A 16991-nucleotide genomic window follows, 5' to 3' on the forward strand; every position below is an offset into this window, starting at 1 on the left:
GCAACAATAAGAGCAAAAAGGACTGAGAAAGTCTCTGAATAATCTTGGCCAATGTTTATAATAAGGAAAAGAGAGAAGGTGGTCTGATATGTACACGAGCTTCATCTTGAAATATGGAGTACTCCATATTTAATTCCTTCAGTTCCTAAGCTATTCCACAGTTATTAGCAGTTTTAAGATTTACTAAACATCACTGTTTTTAAAAGAAAGTCTAGAAGGCTGACTACAACATTTCCTTGTTCCTCATTTCTGGGAAGTTCCCACTACAGTCTTTCTTTTTCTTTTGGTTTTCTGTGTATGTGTGTAAGAGAGATAATGAATTCTCTTTTATTCTTAAGCAGTTAGTCTTAGTTTTTTTAATTTTCTTTTTTAAAAACTGAAATATAGTTGCAAAGCAAGCTATACAGAAGATTGCCAATCACCCATTCCCAAATCACAAGCTGGACTGAAGTCCCGGGATCAGTACAGTAGTAATCATTTCTGAAAAATACACTGAGGTTCCTTCAAGGCACTGTGAGCTACAGGCAGGAATTTAATACAAAGCAGTTCCATCTTGATTCCCATTTGTAAATACTTTGATCATTAAGAAAGAAAGGTTATTGTTGCTCTTACCTACTTTATGACATACTGAGGACTAAGTGAAAGGCAGAAATTAAGAAATACTATAAGGACTTCAAGCTATCTTTTAAAATATATCCGATGAACTCAAAAGTTGTTAAATTTTCTCTCCAAAAAGTTTCAAGGGTCCTAATAAAACACTGCAAACACAGGCAGTCTGGTCTTCAAGTTGTTCTGATCCTCTCCTTTTCAGCTATCCAATGTTGTATCATGGGGGCCTCCCTGGTGGCTCAGATAGTAAAGAATCTGCCTGCAATGCAGAAGACCTGGGTTTGATTCCTGGGTTTGGAAGATCCCCTGGAGAAGGGAATGGCAATACACTCCAGTATTCTTGCCTAGAAAACTTCATGGACAGAGAAGCCTGGTGGGCTACAGTCCATGGGGTCACAAAGAGTCGGACACGACTGAGCAACTAACATTTTCACTACTTTCACTAGTGTTGTGTCATATATATCATATATTACATATATATATCATATATTACATATATATATATCATATATTACAAGCTAAAAAATCAACAAAGTAGCTTGAAATTGGTACCACAATACTACATTTTTCAATAGAGACCAAGACACACTTTTAATTGATCATATTTGGGATACAACTTCAAAAATTTCACACTAGAGTCATGCAGGAAATACTACAGTACAGTCCATTGAGGGTTCAGGCCTCTTAATTATGCTTAAAACTAGAAATCAAACCTAAAAAGTTTTGGCCACTCTTCAAAGTCAGCATAACATTCAATATTTAGCTTTCTGCATTAGTAAATTGAAAGAAACTGAACACCAGCTTAGGCCATGGGAATAATACAGACAATGATTTTCATTGACAGTAAAACTAGAAGCCTTCCACAGTATACTGTTATTAAAGTAGAATATGAGTCAATGACATGCTGACAAAGCTGAAAACTGAACTGAAAAGGTTGACATTTATTCTAAGAGACTAAGAGCTGAAATATAGGATAGAGACAAAGGAATATGTAACTGGGCAAGAATCTAATTTCTAAATGACTGCCAGGCTTGGAATCAGTGTAAACATTGTAGCTTCCTTTTAAGACATTTTACTTATAACCCAGAAGGATAATATGAAATCAGTATAATAGGAAAAAGAAACACTGCTTTTTATTTGCTGACTGGTTTTGCCTGACTAGTTTATCTTAGAATATCCTCTTCATCTGCATGACTTTGAATATGCTTTTTCCATTTAAAATTAATCTTTCATTACATTCTTCTCATAATAAATTAATTACCAATATGGTTAAAATTGGTAATTAAAATTTCAATGTATTAAAAAGCAGACACATCACTTTGCCAACAAAGTCCATATAGTAAAGCTATAGCTTTTCCAGGAGTTATGTATAGATGTGAGAGCTGGACCATAAAAAAGGCTGAGTGCCAAAGAATTGATGCTTCGAATTGTGGTGCTAGGGAATACTCTTAAGAGTCTCTTGGACTGCAAAGAGATCAAACCAGTCAATCCTAAAGGAAATCAATCCTGAGTATTCATTGGAAGGACTGACGCTGAAGCTCCAAAAATTTGGCCACCTGATGTGGAGAGCTGACTCAGTGGAAAAGACCGTGATGCTGGCAAAGACTGAGTGCAGGAGGAGAAGAGGGCAGCAGAGGACGAGATGGTTAGAAAGCATTACAGACTCAATGGGCAGGAATCTGAGGACACTGTGGGAGATAGTGAAGGATGGGAGAGCCTGGCGTGCTGCAGTCCATGGGGTCACAAAGAGTCAGACACAACTTAGCAACTGAACAACAACAGTGGTTAGAGACTGCTTAACAAACACTGTCAGTTTCAATGCCTTCTTCTACTTCTCCAGTGGTACACTGTTAAATATTGTGATTATTCTTTTGCATCTTTTTCTATGCACATGTATTCACCTGGTTGTGAGTGAGCCTCTAAAAAAATACAGATAGTTTCCTGCCAGGTATGTCTTTCTCATCTTTTTTCATTTTTTTCTTCAATAACATATTTTAGAGCTTAGTTGAACATCAGTACATACAGATCTACTTCATTCTTTTTTTTTTTTTGTACATAAAATTTCATACTTTATCTAAACTGAAGTCCCCTTATTCTTCTTTGAGGGATATTTAGGTTGTTTACATCTAAAAGGAAAACCTATCGTTTTCTTCTATAGTTTCTATACTCACAATACTTCTGCTACCACATTTGTAGATTTTCCACACATAGCAATTCTCTAATTCTGAGTGGCTACTAACTCCATTCTGATACTAACTGCCTGGAATTGACACAAACCCTGCAGGTTACGGCTCAGTCCCACAAAACAATCTCAACTTTAGGTTCCAATTGTAAGTCCCAGGTACCTTGTATCTCTTCTGACCAAAAACCATAGATTTCCATGATCCTTTCCAGTACAAAATAATTTACTAGAACAGCTCACAGAACTCAGGAAAGTGTTTTCCTTAAATATTGCTCACTTATTATAAAAAATTCAACTCATGAACAGATAATAGAAGAGATCACTAGACAAAGGTATGTGGGAAGGCGTGTGGAGCTTCCACATCCTGTCTGGTGTCACATTCTAGTACTCAATGTGTTGACCAATCCAGAAGCTCCCTAAACTCCATTGTTTAGAGTTTGTATAGAAGTTCCATAGGCGTGATTGATTAAATCACTGGCCACTGATGCCTGGACTCCATCTCCAGCTCTTTCCCTTCCTAAAGGTTGGGAAGCAGAGACTGAAAATTCCAATCTTCTAATTACATGGATGGTTTCTGTGGCAACCAGCATTCTCATCCTTAGTTAAAAGTCATCTACTTAATATAAACTCATGGGCTTAACAATAACAACCTATTGCAGAAGCAGAGGACAAAACACAAATGTTCGTACAAAATACATACTTATTGCTTTTACCACTTAGAAAAATACAGAAGTTTCAGGAGTTCTATGCAAAGAATGGGAAATGAAGACAAAAATATGTATTTCTTATCAAATGACAGTATCACAACAGCATTACAAATAATGCTGCAAATAGAGTTTCCTACAAATGCCCTATTATTACATACACACATTCTCTAGTGTAGATTTTGAAACATGTAATACACAATTTAAATATTAATGAACAGTGCTAAATCACCCTCAAATAGTGTCAATCTACAGTTCCACTAGCAGTGTATGAAAATACAGACTTATTCATAGCCTCATCAATTCCTGAGACCACTAGTCTTTTTAAAATTTTCACCAGTTTGATAGTTGGCATTTTTAAACTGGTATTTTTAAACTTGTATTTTCAGTATTTGAATGAGGCTTTGTTGGTGACTCAGCAGTAAAGAATTCACGTGTAATACAGGAGATGCAGGTTTTATCCCTGTGTCAGGAAGATCCTCTGGAGAAGGAGATGGCAACAGATTCTAGTATTCTTGCCTGAAAAATCCCATGGACAGAGGAGCCTGGTGGATTATAGTCCATGGGGTTGCAAAAGTTGGACACAACTTAGTGACCACCATTTTCTTAAATAATAACACCACCACCATTTTCTTGAATAATAACAGAATGAATAGCTTAAATGGCAAAATGACAACAAATAACAAATGTTGGCAAAGATGGAAGAAAAGGCAACTCTAGAGCACTGTTGGGAGAAATGTAAATTAGTAAGCTGTTAGGTAAAACAGTATGAAAGTTCCTTGAAAAATTAAAAGTATCAAAAGAACTACCATACAATCCAGAAAATCCACTTCTACGTAGTTTTCAGAAGAAAACAGAAACAGAAATCCAGAAGGATGTAGATGCCCCTATGTTCACTGCAGCCTTCTTTCGAACAGCCATTATACAGAAGCAACATACATGTCCATCAAAGAACAGATTAAAGAGGATGAGGTATATGTGTATAAATACACAGGCATAAACAATGAAATATTACTCAGCAATACAATGGCTGAATGAAAGGAAATGAAATCTTGCCATATGCAATAATATGGATGGACTTAGAGGGTATTATGCTAAGTAAAATAAGTCAGACAATAAAATATGATTTCATTTATGTTTGGAGAATCTGAATAACAAAACAAATGAACTAATGTAACAGAACAGAAACAGAATCAGATACAAACAAGTGGTTGCCAGAGGGGAGGGTTTTGGGAAGATGAGTAAAATAGGTAAATGAGATTAAGATTATTTATTTTGTAACTTAAAACAAGTCAAAAGGATGAAATGTAGAGTGTGGGAAATACAGTTAATAATACTGTAATAATTTTACATGGTGACAGGTATAACTAGACTTATTGTGGTGATCATTTCGTAATGTATAGAATTATCAAATCACTATGTTGTACACCTGGGACTAACATGGTATCGTGGGTCAATTACACTTCAATAAAAAAAAAAATGAATGAATACTTAACTTGTGCATTATCATCCTCTTTTATTGCTTACCAATTCCTAACCTACACCTACTTTGCAACTGGGAAGTTTCTCTTTTCTGTTTTTCAAAGAAATTATTTATACATTGTACCAAAAATTTATTTTTATAAAATATAAGTATTTTCCTATCTTTTAGTTTAGTTTGCAATATTGTATCATAAGTAAGTTTTTGTGTTAGTGGAGTCAAATGTAACATTTTATTTCCCCTTTTGGCTTACTTTCCTCATCATGCTCAGAACTTTAATTAGCCCAAGTCCATAAAGAGGTTTTTCTATATTTTCTCCTAATACTTTTGTAGTCTAGAAGTCATATCTAGGTCTTTAAACCATCTTGAATTTACTTTTGTGAAGTATGATTCCATTCTTTTTTCAAATATAAACAAGCAAATTTTTAACTTCTCTGAGTCTCAGTTTCCTTAGTTGTAGAATGATGGCAATCTACTTACCTCATCAATGTTTCACTAAGATTAAAAGACATTATGTTTTAAATTTCCTGGTACAATCCTTGGTATATTAGAAATGTTTTTACACATCAGTTGTATCTGAAAATATATTTAACATACATTTAATAAATTGTCACTATATGAAATACTAGTGTGTGTGCTCAGTTGCGTCCGATCCTTTGCAACCCCATGGACTGTAGCCTGCCAGGCTCCTTTGTCCATGGAAGTTTCCAGGCAAGAATACTGGAGTGGGTTGCCATTTCCTTCTCTAGGGAATTTTTCTGACCCAACCTGCATCTCCTGCATTGGCAGGTGGATTCTTTATCACTAAGCCACCTGGGAAGCCAATATGTAATAAATAGGAATAAGTTAATATTATATTTAAAAATTAATATAATATTTAACAAGAAGCAAGGCCATCAGTGCAGATCATGAAAAGTACCAGTGGAGAAATTTAGTTTTTATATAACAACCAATAAATTAGTCACATGTAGAAACCATGGTTGTGGAACATTTTTACTACTTCCAAGTATAGGAGGTACAGATGGGTTTTAATATTTATAGAGCATTTATAATATTGCAGGAAAGGTTTGAAGCAATATATAGGTATGCATTTGATGTTCCCTCAAAAATAATACTATTAGGCACTTTTACCTCCATTTTCAAGTGGGGGAATTGAGGCATGAGAGGATTGAACCCAGGTCTCCTGCATTGCAGGTGGTCTCCTGTACTACAGGCAGATTCTTTACCAACTGAGCCACCAGGAAAGCCCTAAACAAAGTAAGCTGTTAGTAGAACCAAAGTACAGATCCAGGCAGTTTGACTCAAAAGCTAACACTCAAGTCACAAGGCTAAGCTGCATCCATAATATTCCAAGAGGTGGTATTGAATATCATTCACCAAAACAAAGGAAGACTTCAAACTCAGGGAAGTAAATTCTTTCATCCAAAGGTCAAAACTGACTTTAATGACCAAGTCTTCTCATTCTTGACACCAGTTCCAATTAGAGGATCTCTGATGTTAACAAAGTTATGACCAACCTAGACAATGTATTAAAAAGCAGAGACATTACTTTGCCAACAAAGGTCTGTCTAGTCAAGGCTATGGTTTCTCCAGTAGTCATATATGGATGTGAGAGTTGGACTATTAAGAAAGCTGAGCTCCGAAGAATTGATGCTTTTGAACTGTGGTGTTGGAGAAGATTCTTGAGAATCCCTCGGACTACAAGGAGATCCAACCAGTCCATCCTAAGGGAAATCAGTCCAGAATATTCATTGGAAGGACTGATGCTGAAGCTGAAACTCCAATACTTTGGCCACCTGATGCAAAGAACTGACTCATTTGAAAAGACCCTGATGCTGGGAAAGATTGAAGGTGGGAGGAGGAGGGGATGACAAAGGATGAGATGGTTGGATGGTATCACCAACTCAATGGACATGAGTTTGAGCAAACTCTGGGAGCTGATGATGGACAGGGAGGCCTGGTGTGCTGCAGTCCATGGGATCACAAAGAGTTGGACACGATTGAGCGACTGAACTGAACTGATGTTAACAATAAATGCCCATATAAACAGCAATTCACTGAGTGTCTGCTACAGCCCAGGTACTCTTCTAGAAGCCAGGGATACAGAAATAAAACACAGTTGCTACCTGCAAGTATACACAATATATTATAAAGTTACAGAAGGAAGGAGGCTAAGTCAATTGAGGACAAAATGGGGTAAGGCTGGTGAGAGAATACTTCTATGAGGAAGTGATGTTTGGGCTATTTAAATGAACCCAAGAAGACAGAAAAAGGTGACCCTGAGCACAGAAAAAAGCAGAGGGCATGTGACAGGGAATACCCACTATAAATCATCACTGGATACTGTATTAAATAATAATCCTAAACTTCTACAGAATAAAATTTTCATAGGAAAAGGCTTCCTCTGGAATTGTGAAAACAAAACAAAAAAGATGTACCCAGAAAACTGTAATATTTCAGCCTAGATGAAAACTTTGGCTCCATAAAAGCTCACTTGTAATTTGTCCCTGATCAATCCTCAAATATTAACAAATGGGATACAGTGGATCCTTCTTCCAGTGTACTCATAATATTCTTCATGACAAGCACATATTAAAGACTTGAAAAAAAAAAGCTCACTTTATACTACATCAGGGAAATCTGAAATCGGCCAAAATCAAGAGAATTTCTCTCAAACTCAGTGCTGTTATGAATAGTGCTGGATCTTCAATTACAGAGTCATAGAAATGAACAGAATTATAAAGGCTATCTACTTCAATCCTCTCATTTAAAGATGAGACTGAAACCAACAAAGATAAAATTATTTGTCTAAAATGACTAGATTATACACAGTTGGCAGAACCTACATATTCTCTCTTTAATATAGCTACAATGAAGGGACCTTAGAAAATTCATTTTATTTGAAGCTTAACATTGATCACATGTGATTTAGCATGGAGAGAGAAAAAACTATAATGCCCATTTAGAGATGTGGGTTTCCATGTTACCAACAACCCCACATACAGAAGCATACTTACTTAGTCAGTCTTTCAATGGTTTGTATGTGAACGTTATTATGGGTTTGGGAAAGAACAGCTTCATGCTGAGCACATTTCAAACAAAGACCACCAACACGGTTAGAAACATTAGCAGCAAGAAGAGACTCTTTATGCTTTAGTCGCTCTTTAAGATCTTCACAGTTTTTCTGATATTCAGCTAAGTCTTTCCTAAAAAGAAGGGAAAAAAGCTTTAGCAAGTGGACATGGCAGGGGAAGAAGTTAGCATAAACTGAAAAAGCAGCACTGACATATATATACTATGATGGCAAGAGTACTGGAGTGGTTTACCATTTCCTTCTCCAGGGGATCTTCCCGACCCAGGGATCAAACCCGGGTCTCCCTCATTGGAGGCAGAACACTTTAACCTCTGAGCCAGCAGGGAAGCCCGACATATATATACTATCACGTGTAAAATAGAAAATAGATAGATAGTGGAAAGCTGCTATCTAACACAGGGAGCCCAACCTAGAGCTCTGTGACAACCTAGAGGGGTGGGATTGGGGACCGGGAGACTAAGGAGGAAGGAAGGGGAGGCTCAATGTGAATGATTCACATTGCTGTGAGGCAGAAACCAATATAACATAGTAAAGCAATTATCATCTGATTAAAATTTTTTTAAAATGTCCAGGTAAAAGTGTACTACTTTTAAACGTATCATCACAGTGGTAACTACGATCATTTACTGGTGTTTACCTTATTTAGGTGCTTTTTATATAATACCTCATTAATTCTTACCACAACCCAGAGATGTAGATGTGATTATCCGAACTGACCCTTTGAATAAAGTGAGACTTGAAAATATTAAAGTTGTTTTAAGATTTTAACACAGACTAGTGTGCCTCCGATACTGGCTCTCTTTACAAGGGATCCCATCTCTTCCCAAAAATAAAACTCCAAATACAAATCCTAAATAGTTATTCTCAATAAAGGGATAACACAATATCCTTAAATTGAGGGAAATATCCTATTTCAAGTGTTAACTCTTTAAAATTTATAAAGAGAACCTTAAAAGATTGCATAAAGGATATGGATTTTATGCATGAGTAATTTATTACTGCCCATTTTTCCTTCAGTAAAAAAAATCAACTAACCACAGAGTTCTACAAAGGACTGAGAGAGTTCTACAGAAAGAAGTCAGAATTCGACAAACATAAGATTTCACAAGTAGCAGCTATTGGCTGGAAATATACAGCTTGATAATGAAAGGGCAGAGGAATTGTGCGTTTGTGTTCTTTGTTTGTTTTAATGGGTTAGTTCCTGGATAAGGTTTTTCTCTATGTTGATCTGTTAAGGATTAAATGACCAGTATATGGATTGTATTTTCCTTCCCCTTCCCTAAAATGCTTTGGTAAAGTCACCTTAGGTAACTGAGCTTCCTTGCACACATATCCCTTTCATATTGTATTTTTTTTTTAAAGTCCTAACTTAAAGAAATTGTTCTTAAATTCTTAAGACTGCAGAAGGCAGGCACTTTATCTCTGGCTCAGACTACTCTCTATAGATAAATTCAGGGATCTATAGCCATCCTAATTTGTTCCCTGTCACAAAGGAGAAGCCAACAGTCAAGACATCTGGCTGTTACACACTTCGTCGACTCTTGGGATTTGGGGAGCTTTCAGACAGCCTGGAAGAGGTGGAAAGATCTACGGGCCATCTAAAGGTTAAAAAAAAAAAAAAAGCAAATCTAATGACACTCTGAAGCAGAAAAAAAGGAGCTGTTTATATCTTTTTCCCAAGATAATATCTACAACATAATGTTTCCTTTTAAGTATCATGCAGAAAAAGTCTGATGGTTGGATGGCATCACCAACTCAATGTACATGAGTCAGAGCCAACTGTGGGACATGGTGAAGGAGAGAGAAGCCTGGCACACTGCAGTCCAAGGGGTCACCAAGAGCTGGACACGACTTAGTGACTGAACAGCAGCACAGTCTGACTTTCGAAAGCTTTATAAAAAGAACTTCAGAAGTATATTCCAAAGTCAGAGTCTCCACTACTATTTCTGTCAGCTTCAAAATCAAAACACTCAAGTAGATTCAGTTTCATGAAAAGGCAAACAGAAAATTTAAAAAATAGGTAACATAAAACTAGAGTTTCCAAGAGCAGTGATTTTCTTTCTTTCTTTAAGAAAATGTTTCTTTAAATAATCTTAAATTATGCTAAAAAAAAAATGAAGAAACAAGAATGCAGGGAACAAAGTCTGGTCCATTGCAAGGTGATATTTTAGTGCAATGCAAGACTGCAGAGTTGAATTGTGAATGGAACAAAATAAGTCATATTCCCATAAAATAGTGAGCTAGAAATATATCACTAAATACTGAAGAACCAAAACACAATAGAAATCAAACTATAGCAAAGCAAGAAAGCAAAAAATAGACCATTTTATAAAAGTTTAGGTTTCTTCATGAAAAAACAAGAGTCTCTACAGAAATTCTCAACCTTATAAGGCATGAAAGGCCTAAGAATATATTAAAATAAATGAATAACTACATTTGTAGCAAAAAGCCATGAGTTCTGGTTCTCGGTAGTACTTCAGTTACAGCTCTAGACAATATATGGCCTGAAAAATTTAATGTTAAATTTTATTTCAAAAATAAAATTTACTAAAATAAAATTCGAAAAATATTTTAAACGTTATTTCATTAGAAAAGATTTCATTACCACTATTTCAATTAACCCGTAACTTAAAAAATTAATACCTGTATCTTTTCCTACTCATAATATAGAACAAATCAGTAATGGTTAATCTATAATATATAGGCTCTATTGGGATTTTTGAAAACATATCAAAAAGTACATGAAAATTTGTATATACTCAAATCTGCCAAGGATATAAAAACTCAAACTATTATACTACTGTTGCAATTTTAAAATTAGATGAAGACCTCCTACAGAAGAAAAAAAAAAAACTTGCTTGTAATTTGAAAATTACAGTGCTTTATTTATATTATTTTATTTTAAAAGCATAATTTCTATAAGATGAGCTACTAATTCCTTTTTCTATATGAAAACATAATATTTTACAACTGATGAAGGGATAAATTTTATAATTTAGCTCACATTTCTTTGAAACAGGATTTGAAAAAGGACCTCACAAATCCCTTTAGCCTTCACTAATCTGAGGAAATTTCATGTAGTGTATATAAAATAATATCAAGCAGTTTCTATATTGACTAAAACTGAAATTTCAGTAAACATTCAAACATATTTTTAAGATCATTATGATTTTGCCAATGACTTTAAGTAGATGATAATACTTTACCTCAAAAACGTCAATTGAGATTCCAGGATTTCACTCTTTTCCTCATAAGTAAGTTTTAGTCTCTCCTTTAGAAAAGAAAAAAAATGTGCATTTTGTCCATGTCCTGTGTTTTAATTATTAATATTAAAATCAGTTATTTCTTTTTACCCAGGAGGAAAATCAATGTGCCCTCTCTGGAATCACTTTCCCTTATCCACTCCAAACACTTTATTTTTATTGAGTGAAAGCCTGCAAAGAACTACTGAGTCATAAAATGGTGATTACCAATAAAAAAGTTTTTTTTCCAAACTGCATAAACCAGTTCTTATTTTTAAAAGTATGACTCTGGGCAAAACCAATTATAGCCCATAAAGTCCATGAGGGCAAGATCAAATCTTCCTGGAATCTCCTATTGTGATTGCTGCATAGCTGAAGCACCAAAAAATATTAATATGTGTTGGATGAATGATAAAAGTTATAAATCACAGTATGATAGACCAAAGTGATATATAATCCACAAGCCTCAGCTGATATCCAGTTTTTCTTTAATTCTAAGATAAAAACACTGCTACCTCCAAGAGCTTATATTCTAAGCAGAAATAGCAAGACAGATGAACAAATATAATTATATACAGTTTACACTAGTGAAAATACAGAAGGTAAAATGAAATAGAAAAGGCAGGAACTTATAATTTAGCTGAAGAGAAGTAGAGAAGGCTTCATTTGAAGAGATGCTAAGACTTGGATAATTTCCAATAGAGCAAAAGGCTCAGTGACTGGAGAAAGTGTGCTATATATCTGGTCAATAAGTAGTTCAGTATCACTAGAATGTAGAATGCTACATGGGAGAGTAGATAGAGATGAGCTGATTAGGTAAGGTGGTCAGTGAGAAGAATGAATATATGAAGACTTTTATTTAGTACCTACAACTAAATAAAAGCCTCTACATAGCTGAAGCACTGGATGAATATTGAAATCTTTTTATCAGCACTGAATCTTATATTACACTGAAGGATATGTAAAAGAGATCATCACAAATGAAGACATTGCAAATAAATAGCAGATAAGCTGATGAACAAGAGTCATGAAGTAGCTACTTACAAAACAGAAACAGACTCACAGACTTAGAGAATGAACTAATGTTTGCCATTAGGGGGAAGAATGGGGGGAAAGATATAGAGCTTGGATCGACATGTGCACACTGTTATATTTAATATGGATAACCTACAAGGACCTACCGCGTAGCACAGGGAACTCTGCTCAACATCATGTGGCCACCTGGATGGGAGGGGAATTTAAGGGAGAATGGATACATGTATATGTATGTCTGAGTCCCTTTGCTGTACACCTGAAACTATTATAACATTGTTAATTGGTGATACTCCAATATAAAAAGTTAAAAAAAAGAGTAATCAAGCAGCAAAGATAGAAAATATTTAGTACAAAGTTGTAAACAAGCATAATTCATAGAATTTGTTTCTCTTTAGTGTTAAATTTTATTTATTTTTATTAAGTATAGTTGACTTACAATATTAAGTGTTTCAGGTGTATAGCCAAGTGATTTCAGTTCAGTTCAGTTGCTCAGTTGTCTCCAACTCTTTATGTCCCCATCAACTGCAGCACACCAGGCTTCCCTGTCCATCACCAACTCCCGGAGCTTGCTCAAACTCATGCCTATCAAGTTGGTGATGCCATTCAACCATCTCATTCTCTGTTATCCCCTACTCCTCCTGTCTTCAATCGTTCCCAGCATCAGCGTCTTTTCCAATGAGTCAGTTCTTCGCATCAGGTGACCAAAGAATTGGAACTTCAGCTTCAGTATCAGGCCTTCCAATGAATATTTAGGACTGATTTCCTTTAGGATGCATCTCCTTGCAGTGCAAGGGACTCTCAAGAGATAGTTATAGAGCTTGGATCGACATGTACACACTGTTATATTTAAAATGGATAACCTACAAGGACCTACTGTGTAGCACAGGGAACTCTGCTCAACATTATGTGGCCACCTGGATGAAGACTCTCAAGAGTCTTCTCCAACATCACAGTTCAAAAGCATCAATTCTTTGCTGCTCAGATTTCTTTATAGTACAACTCTACATCCATTCATGACTACTGGAAAAACCCTAGCTTTGACAAGATGTACCTTTGTCAGCAAAGTAATGTCTCTGCTTTTTAATATGTATATACTGCATATATATATATATATATACTGCATATATATATATACTGTCTAGGTTGGTCATAGCTTTTCTTCCAAGGAGCAAACGTCTTTGAATTTCATGGCTGAGGTCACCATCTACAGTGAATTTGGAGTCCAAGAAAATAAAGTCTGTCACTGTTTCCATTGTTTCCCCATCTATTTGTCATGAAGTGGTGGGACCAGATGCCATGATCTTTTTTTGAATGCTGAGTTTTAAGCCAGCTTTTTCACTCTTCCCTTGCACTTTCATCAGAGGCTCTTTAGTTCCTCTTCACTTTCTGCCATGAAAGTGGTGTCATCTGCATATCTGAGGTTATTGATATTTCTCCCGGCAGTCTTGATTCCCTTGTGCTTTATCCAGCCCAGCATTCCACATGATGTACTCTGCATATAAGTTAAATAATCACGGTGACAATATACAGCCTTGATGTACTCCTTTCCTGATTTGGAACCAGTCTGTTGTTCCATGTCCAGTTCTAACTGTTGCTTCTTGACCTGCATACAGATTTCTCAGGAGGCAGGTAAGGTGGTCTGGTATTCCCATCTCTTGAAGAATTTTCCAGATTGTTGTGATCTACACAGTCAAAAGCTTTGGTTTAATCAATAAAGCAGAAATAAATGTTTTTCTGGAATTCTCTTGCTTTTTCAGTGATCCAGCGTATGTTGGCAATTTGATCTCTGGTTCCTCTGCCTTTTCTAAATCCAGCTTGAACATCTGGAAGTTCATGGTTCACGCACTGTTGAAGCCGTGCTTGGAGAATTTTGAGCATTACTTTGCTAGCATATGAAACGAGTGCAATTGTGCAGTAGTTTGAACATTTTTTGGCATTGCCCTCTTTTGGGATTGGAATGAAAACTGACTTTTTCCATTCCTGTGACCACTGCTGAGTTTTCCAAATATGTTCCATTATAGGTTATTATTAGATACTGAATATAATTCCCTGTGTTACACAGTAAATCCTTGTTGCCTATTTTATGCATAGTAGCTTATATCTGTTAATCCCATACTCCTAATTTGTCCCTCCTTCACTCCCTCTCTCCTTTGTCAACCATAATTTGTTTTCTATGTCTGTGAGTCTGTTTCTGTTTTGTATATAGATTTATTTGTATTATTTTTTAGATTTCATGTAAAAGTGATATCATATAGAATTTGTATTTTTCTTTCTTCACTAAGTATTATATTTTATCGGCCCATCCATGTTGCTACAAATGACAATATTTCCTTCTTTTTATGGCAGAGTAATATTCCATCATATATATATATAAACAATATATTTTAAGGCAATTGTCTGCTGATGGACACGAGTTGCTTCCATGTCTTGGCTATTGTAAATAATGATGCTATGGACACTGGGGGGCATGAGTCTTCTCAAATAGGAGGTTTCATGTTTTGGGAGGATAAATACTCAGGAGTGGGTATCATATGGTAGCTCTATTTTGAGTTTTTCAGGGAACCTCCATACTATTTCCCATAGCGGCTGCACCTACGTACATTCCCACTAACAGGGCACAAGGGTTCCCATCTCTCCACATCTCTCCAGCATTTATTATTTGTATAGTTTTTGATGATAGTCATTCTGACTAGTGTGAACTGATACCTCACTAAGGCTTTGATTTGCATTTCTCTAATAATCTCTTTTTATGTGCCTGTTGGTCATCTATATATCTTCTTTGGAAAAGTGTCTATCTGGGTCCTCTGTCCACTTTTTATTGGATTGTCTGTTTTTTTCTGGTATTGAGTTATGGGATATTTCTATCTTTGGATATTAACCCCTTGTTGGTCACATAGTTTGCTGATATTTTCTGCTATGCTATAGGTTTTGTTGTTGGTTTCCTTTGCATAGCAAAAGTTTTTAGGTTCCACTTATTTATTTTTGCTTTTATTTCTTTTGCCTTGCGATACCAATCTAAGAAAATATTGCTAAGATTTATGTCAGAGAATGATTTGCTTATGTTCCTCTATAGGAGTTCTATCTACTCATGTAAAACTGACTGAATTTTTATGACTGAATAGATGTGGGGAAGAAAAAGACATTAAAAATAACCCTGGGTTGTTGACTTGAATAAAACCAGGTGAATGCTGGTGCTAAAGATTTTTCCAGAGTGAGAAAAGGAAATAAAATGGAACCATTAAAATGTTCAACTAATTCAAAAGAAGGCAGGAAAGGAAAAAAAAGAAAAGGTGAAGAAATAGCAGAAGGGGAAAAAAAGACATAACAAGATAGTAGATTTAAGGCCAAGTATACACATAAGCACGTTTAAAGGACAGATATTGTCAGATTGGATAAAGAAAGCAAAACTCAACTATATGCTGTCCACAAGAAACCCATATTAAATATGAAGACATAAGTATGTTAAAAGTAAAACAATAGGGAAAAAATACAATGATAACACTAATCAAAAGCAAGTAGGAGTCAGGCAAAATACAAAAACCATGGGCTTTTCTCTATACTAGCACTGAAGAATAAGAAAATGAAAATTTTAAATATGTATATTGCTTATGATAATACCACAAAAAATCTAGAGGTTAATTCTAAAGAACGATGTGTAAGGCCTTTATTCAGAAACTATAAAAAACTGACAAAAATTAAAGATGACCTAAATAAAGATGATCGGAGAAGGCAATGGCAACCCACTCCAGTACTCTTGCCTGGAAAGTCCCATGGATGGAGGAGCCTGGTAGGCTGCAGTCCATGGGGTCGCTAAGTTGGATATGACTGAGTGGCTTCACTTTCACTTTTCATTTTCATGCATTGGAGAAGGAAATGGCAACCCACTCCAGTGTTCTTGCCTGGAGGATCCCAGGGATGGGGAAGCCTGATGGGCTGCCATCTATGGGGTCACACAGAGTCAGACACGACTGAAGTGACTCAGCAACAAAATAGAGTGATATGTAATTTTACTATTAGACAATATATTATCATAAGATATCAATTCTTCCCCTCACAAATGACCTATACCTTTAATGTAATCTCAATCAAAACTACTTAATGGCTTTTTGAAAGCTAACTAATTATAAATGTATTTGGAAATGCAAAAGGCAAGAAATAGGACATTCTTTAGCTCTAAGAAAAATGTTGGAAGACTTGGTCTACCAGATACAAGATTATAAGAATCAAGACAGGATGGTAATAGCACAAAGAAGTAGTAACACAGACACCAAGGAATTAAAACACAAAGCCCAGAAACAGATTCACACATATATGTACACTTGATTTAAAACAAAGGTGTCAGGCAAATGATTGTCTTCTCAACAGATGATGCTGGGATATATAAATAACCCGATAAGAAAAGTAACCCCCTACACTTCCCATCAGATACAAAAACAAATTCCATGTACACTGTAGTTCTAAATGTAAAAAGAAAGATTATAAGGTTTCTGAAAGATAACATAGGAGAATATTTTCAGAGTATCTAATGGCCTTGGGGGTAGGGAAACACTTTTTTATATAGGACACAAAAGATACTAAAAAATAAAGGGAAAACACTGGTAAATTGGACCACATTAAAATTAAGAAATTCTAATCAAGAAAGAAA

General features: G+C 35.5%; 1 protein-coding gene across 1 annotated transcript in view; it reads right to left on the minus strand.

Moving 5' to 3' along the window:
• Positions 1-16991, minus strand: part of SDCCAG8 (SHH signaling and ciliogenesis regulator SDCCAG8) — a 239901-nt gene that overhangs the window by 186177 nt on the left and 36733 nt on the right. Inside the window, exons 7-8 of the mRNA XM_052653987.1 lie at positions 11276-11340; positions 7993-8181 (exon numbers count right to left, since the gene is read on the minus strand). Coding sequence (XP_052509947.1) covers positions 7993-8181; positions 11276-11340 — 254 coding nt within the window. The remainder of the gene's footprint in view (positions 1-7992; positions 8182-11275; positions 11341-16991) is intronic.

This window comes from Budorcas taxicolor, chromosome 16 (genome assembly GCF_023091745.1).
Source record: "Budorcas taxicolor isolate Tak-1 chromosome 16, Takin1.1, whole genome shotgun sequence".
NCBI classification, from domain to species: Eukaryota; Metazoa; Chordata; class Mammalia; order Artiodactyla; family Bovidae; genus Budorcas; species Budorcas taxicolor.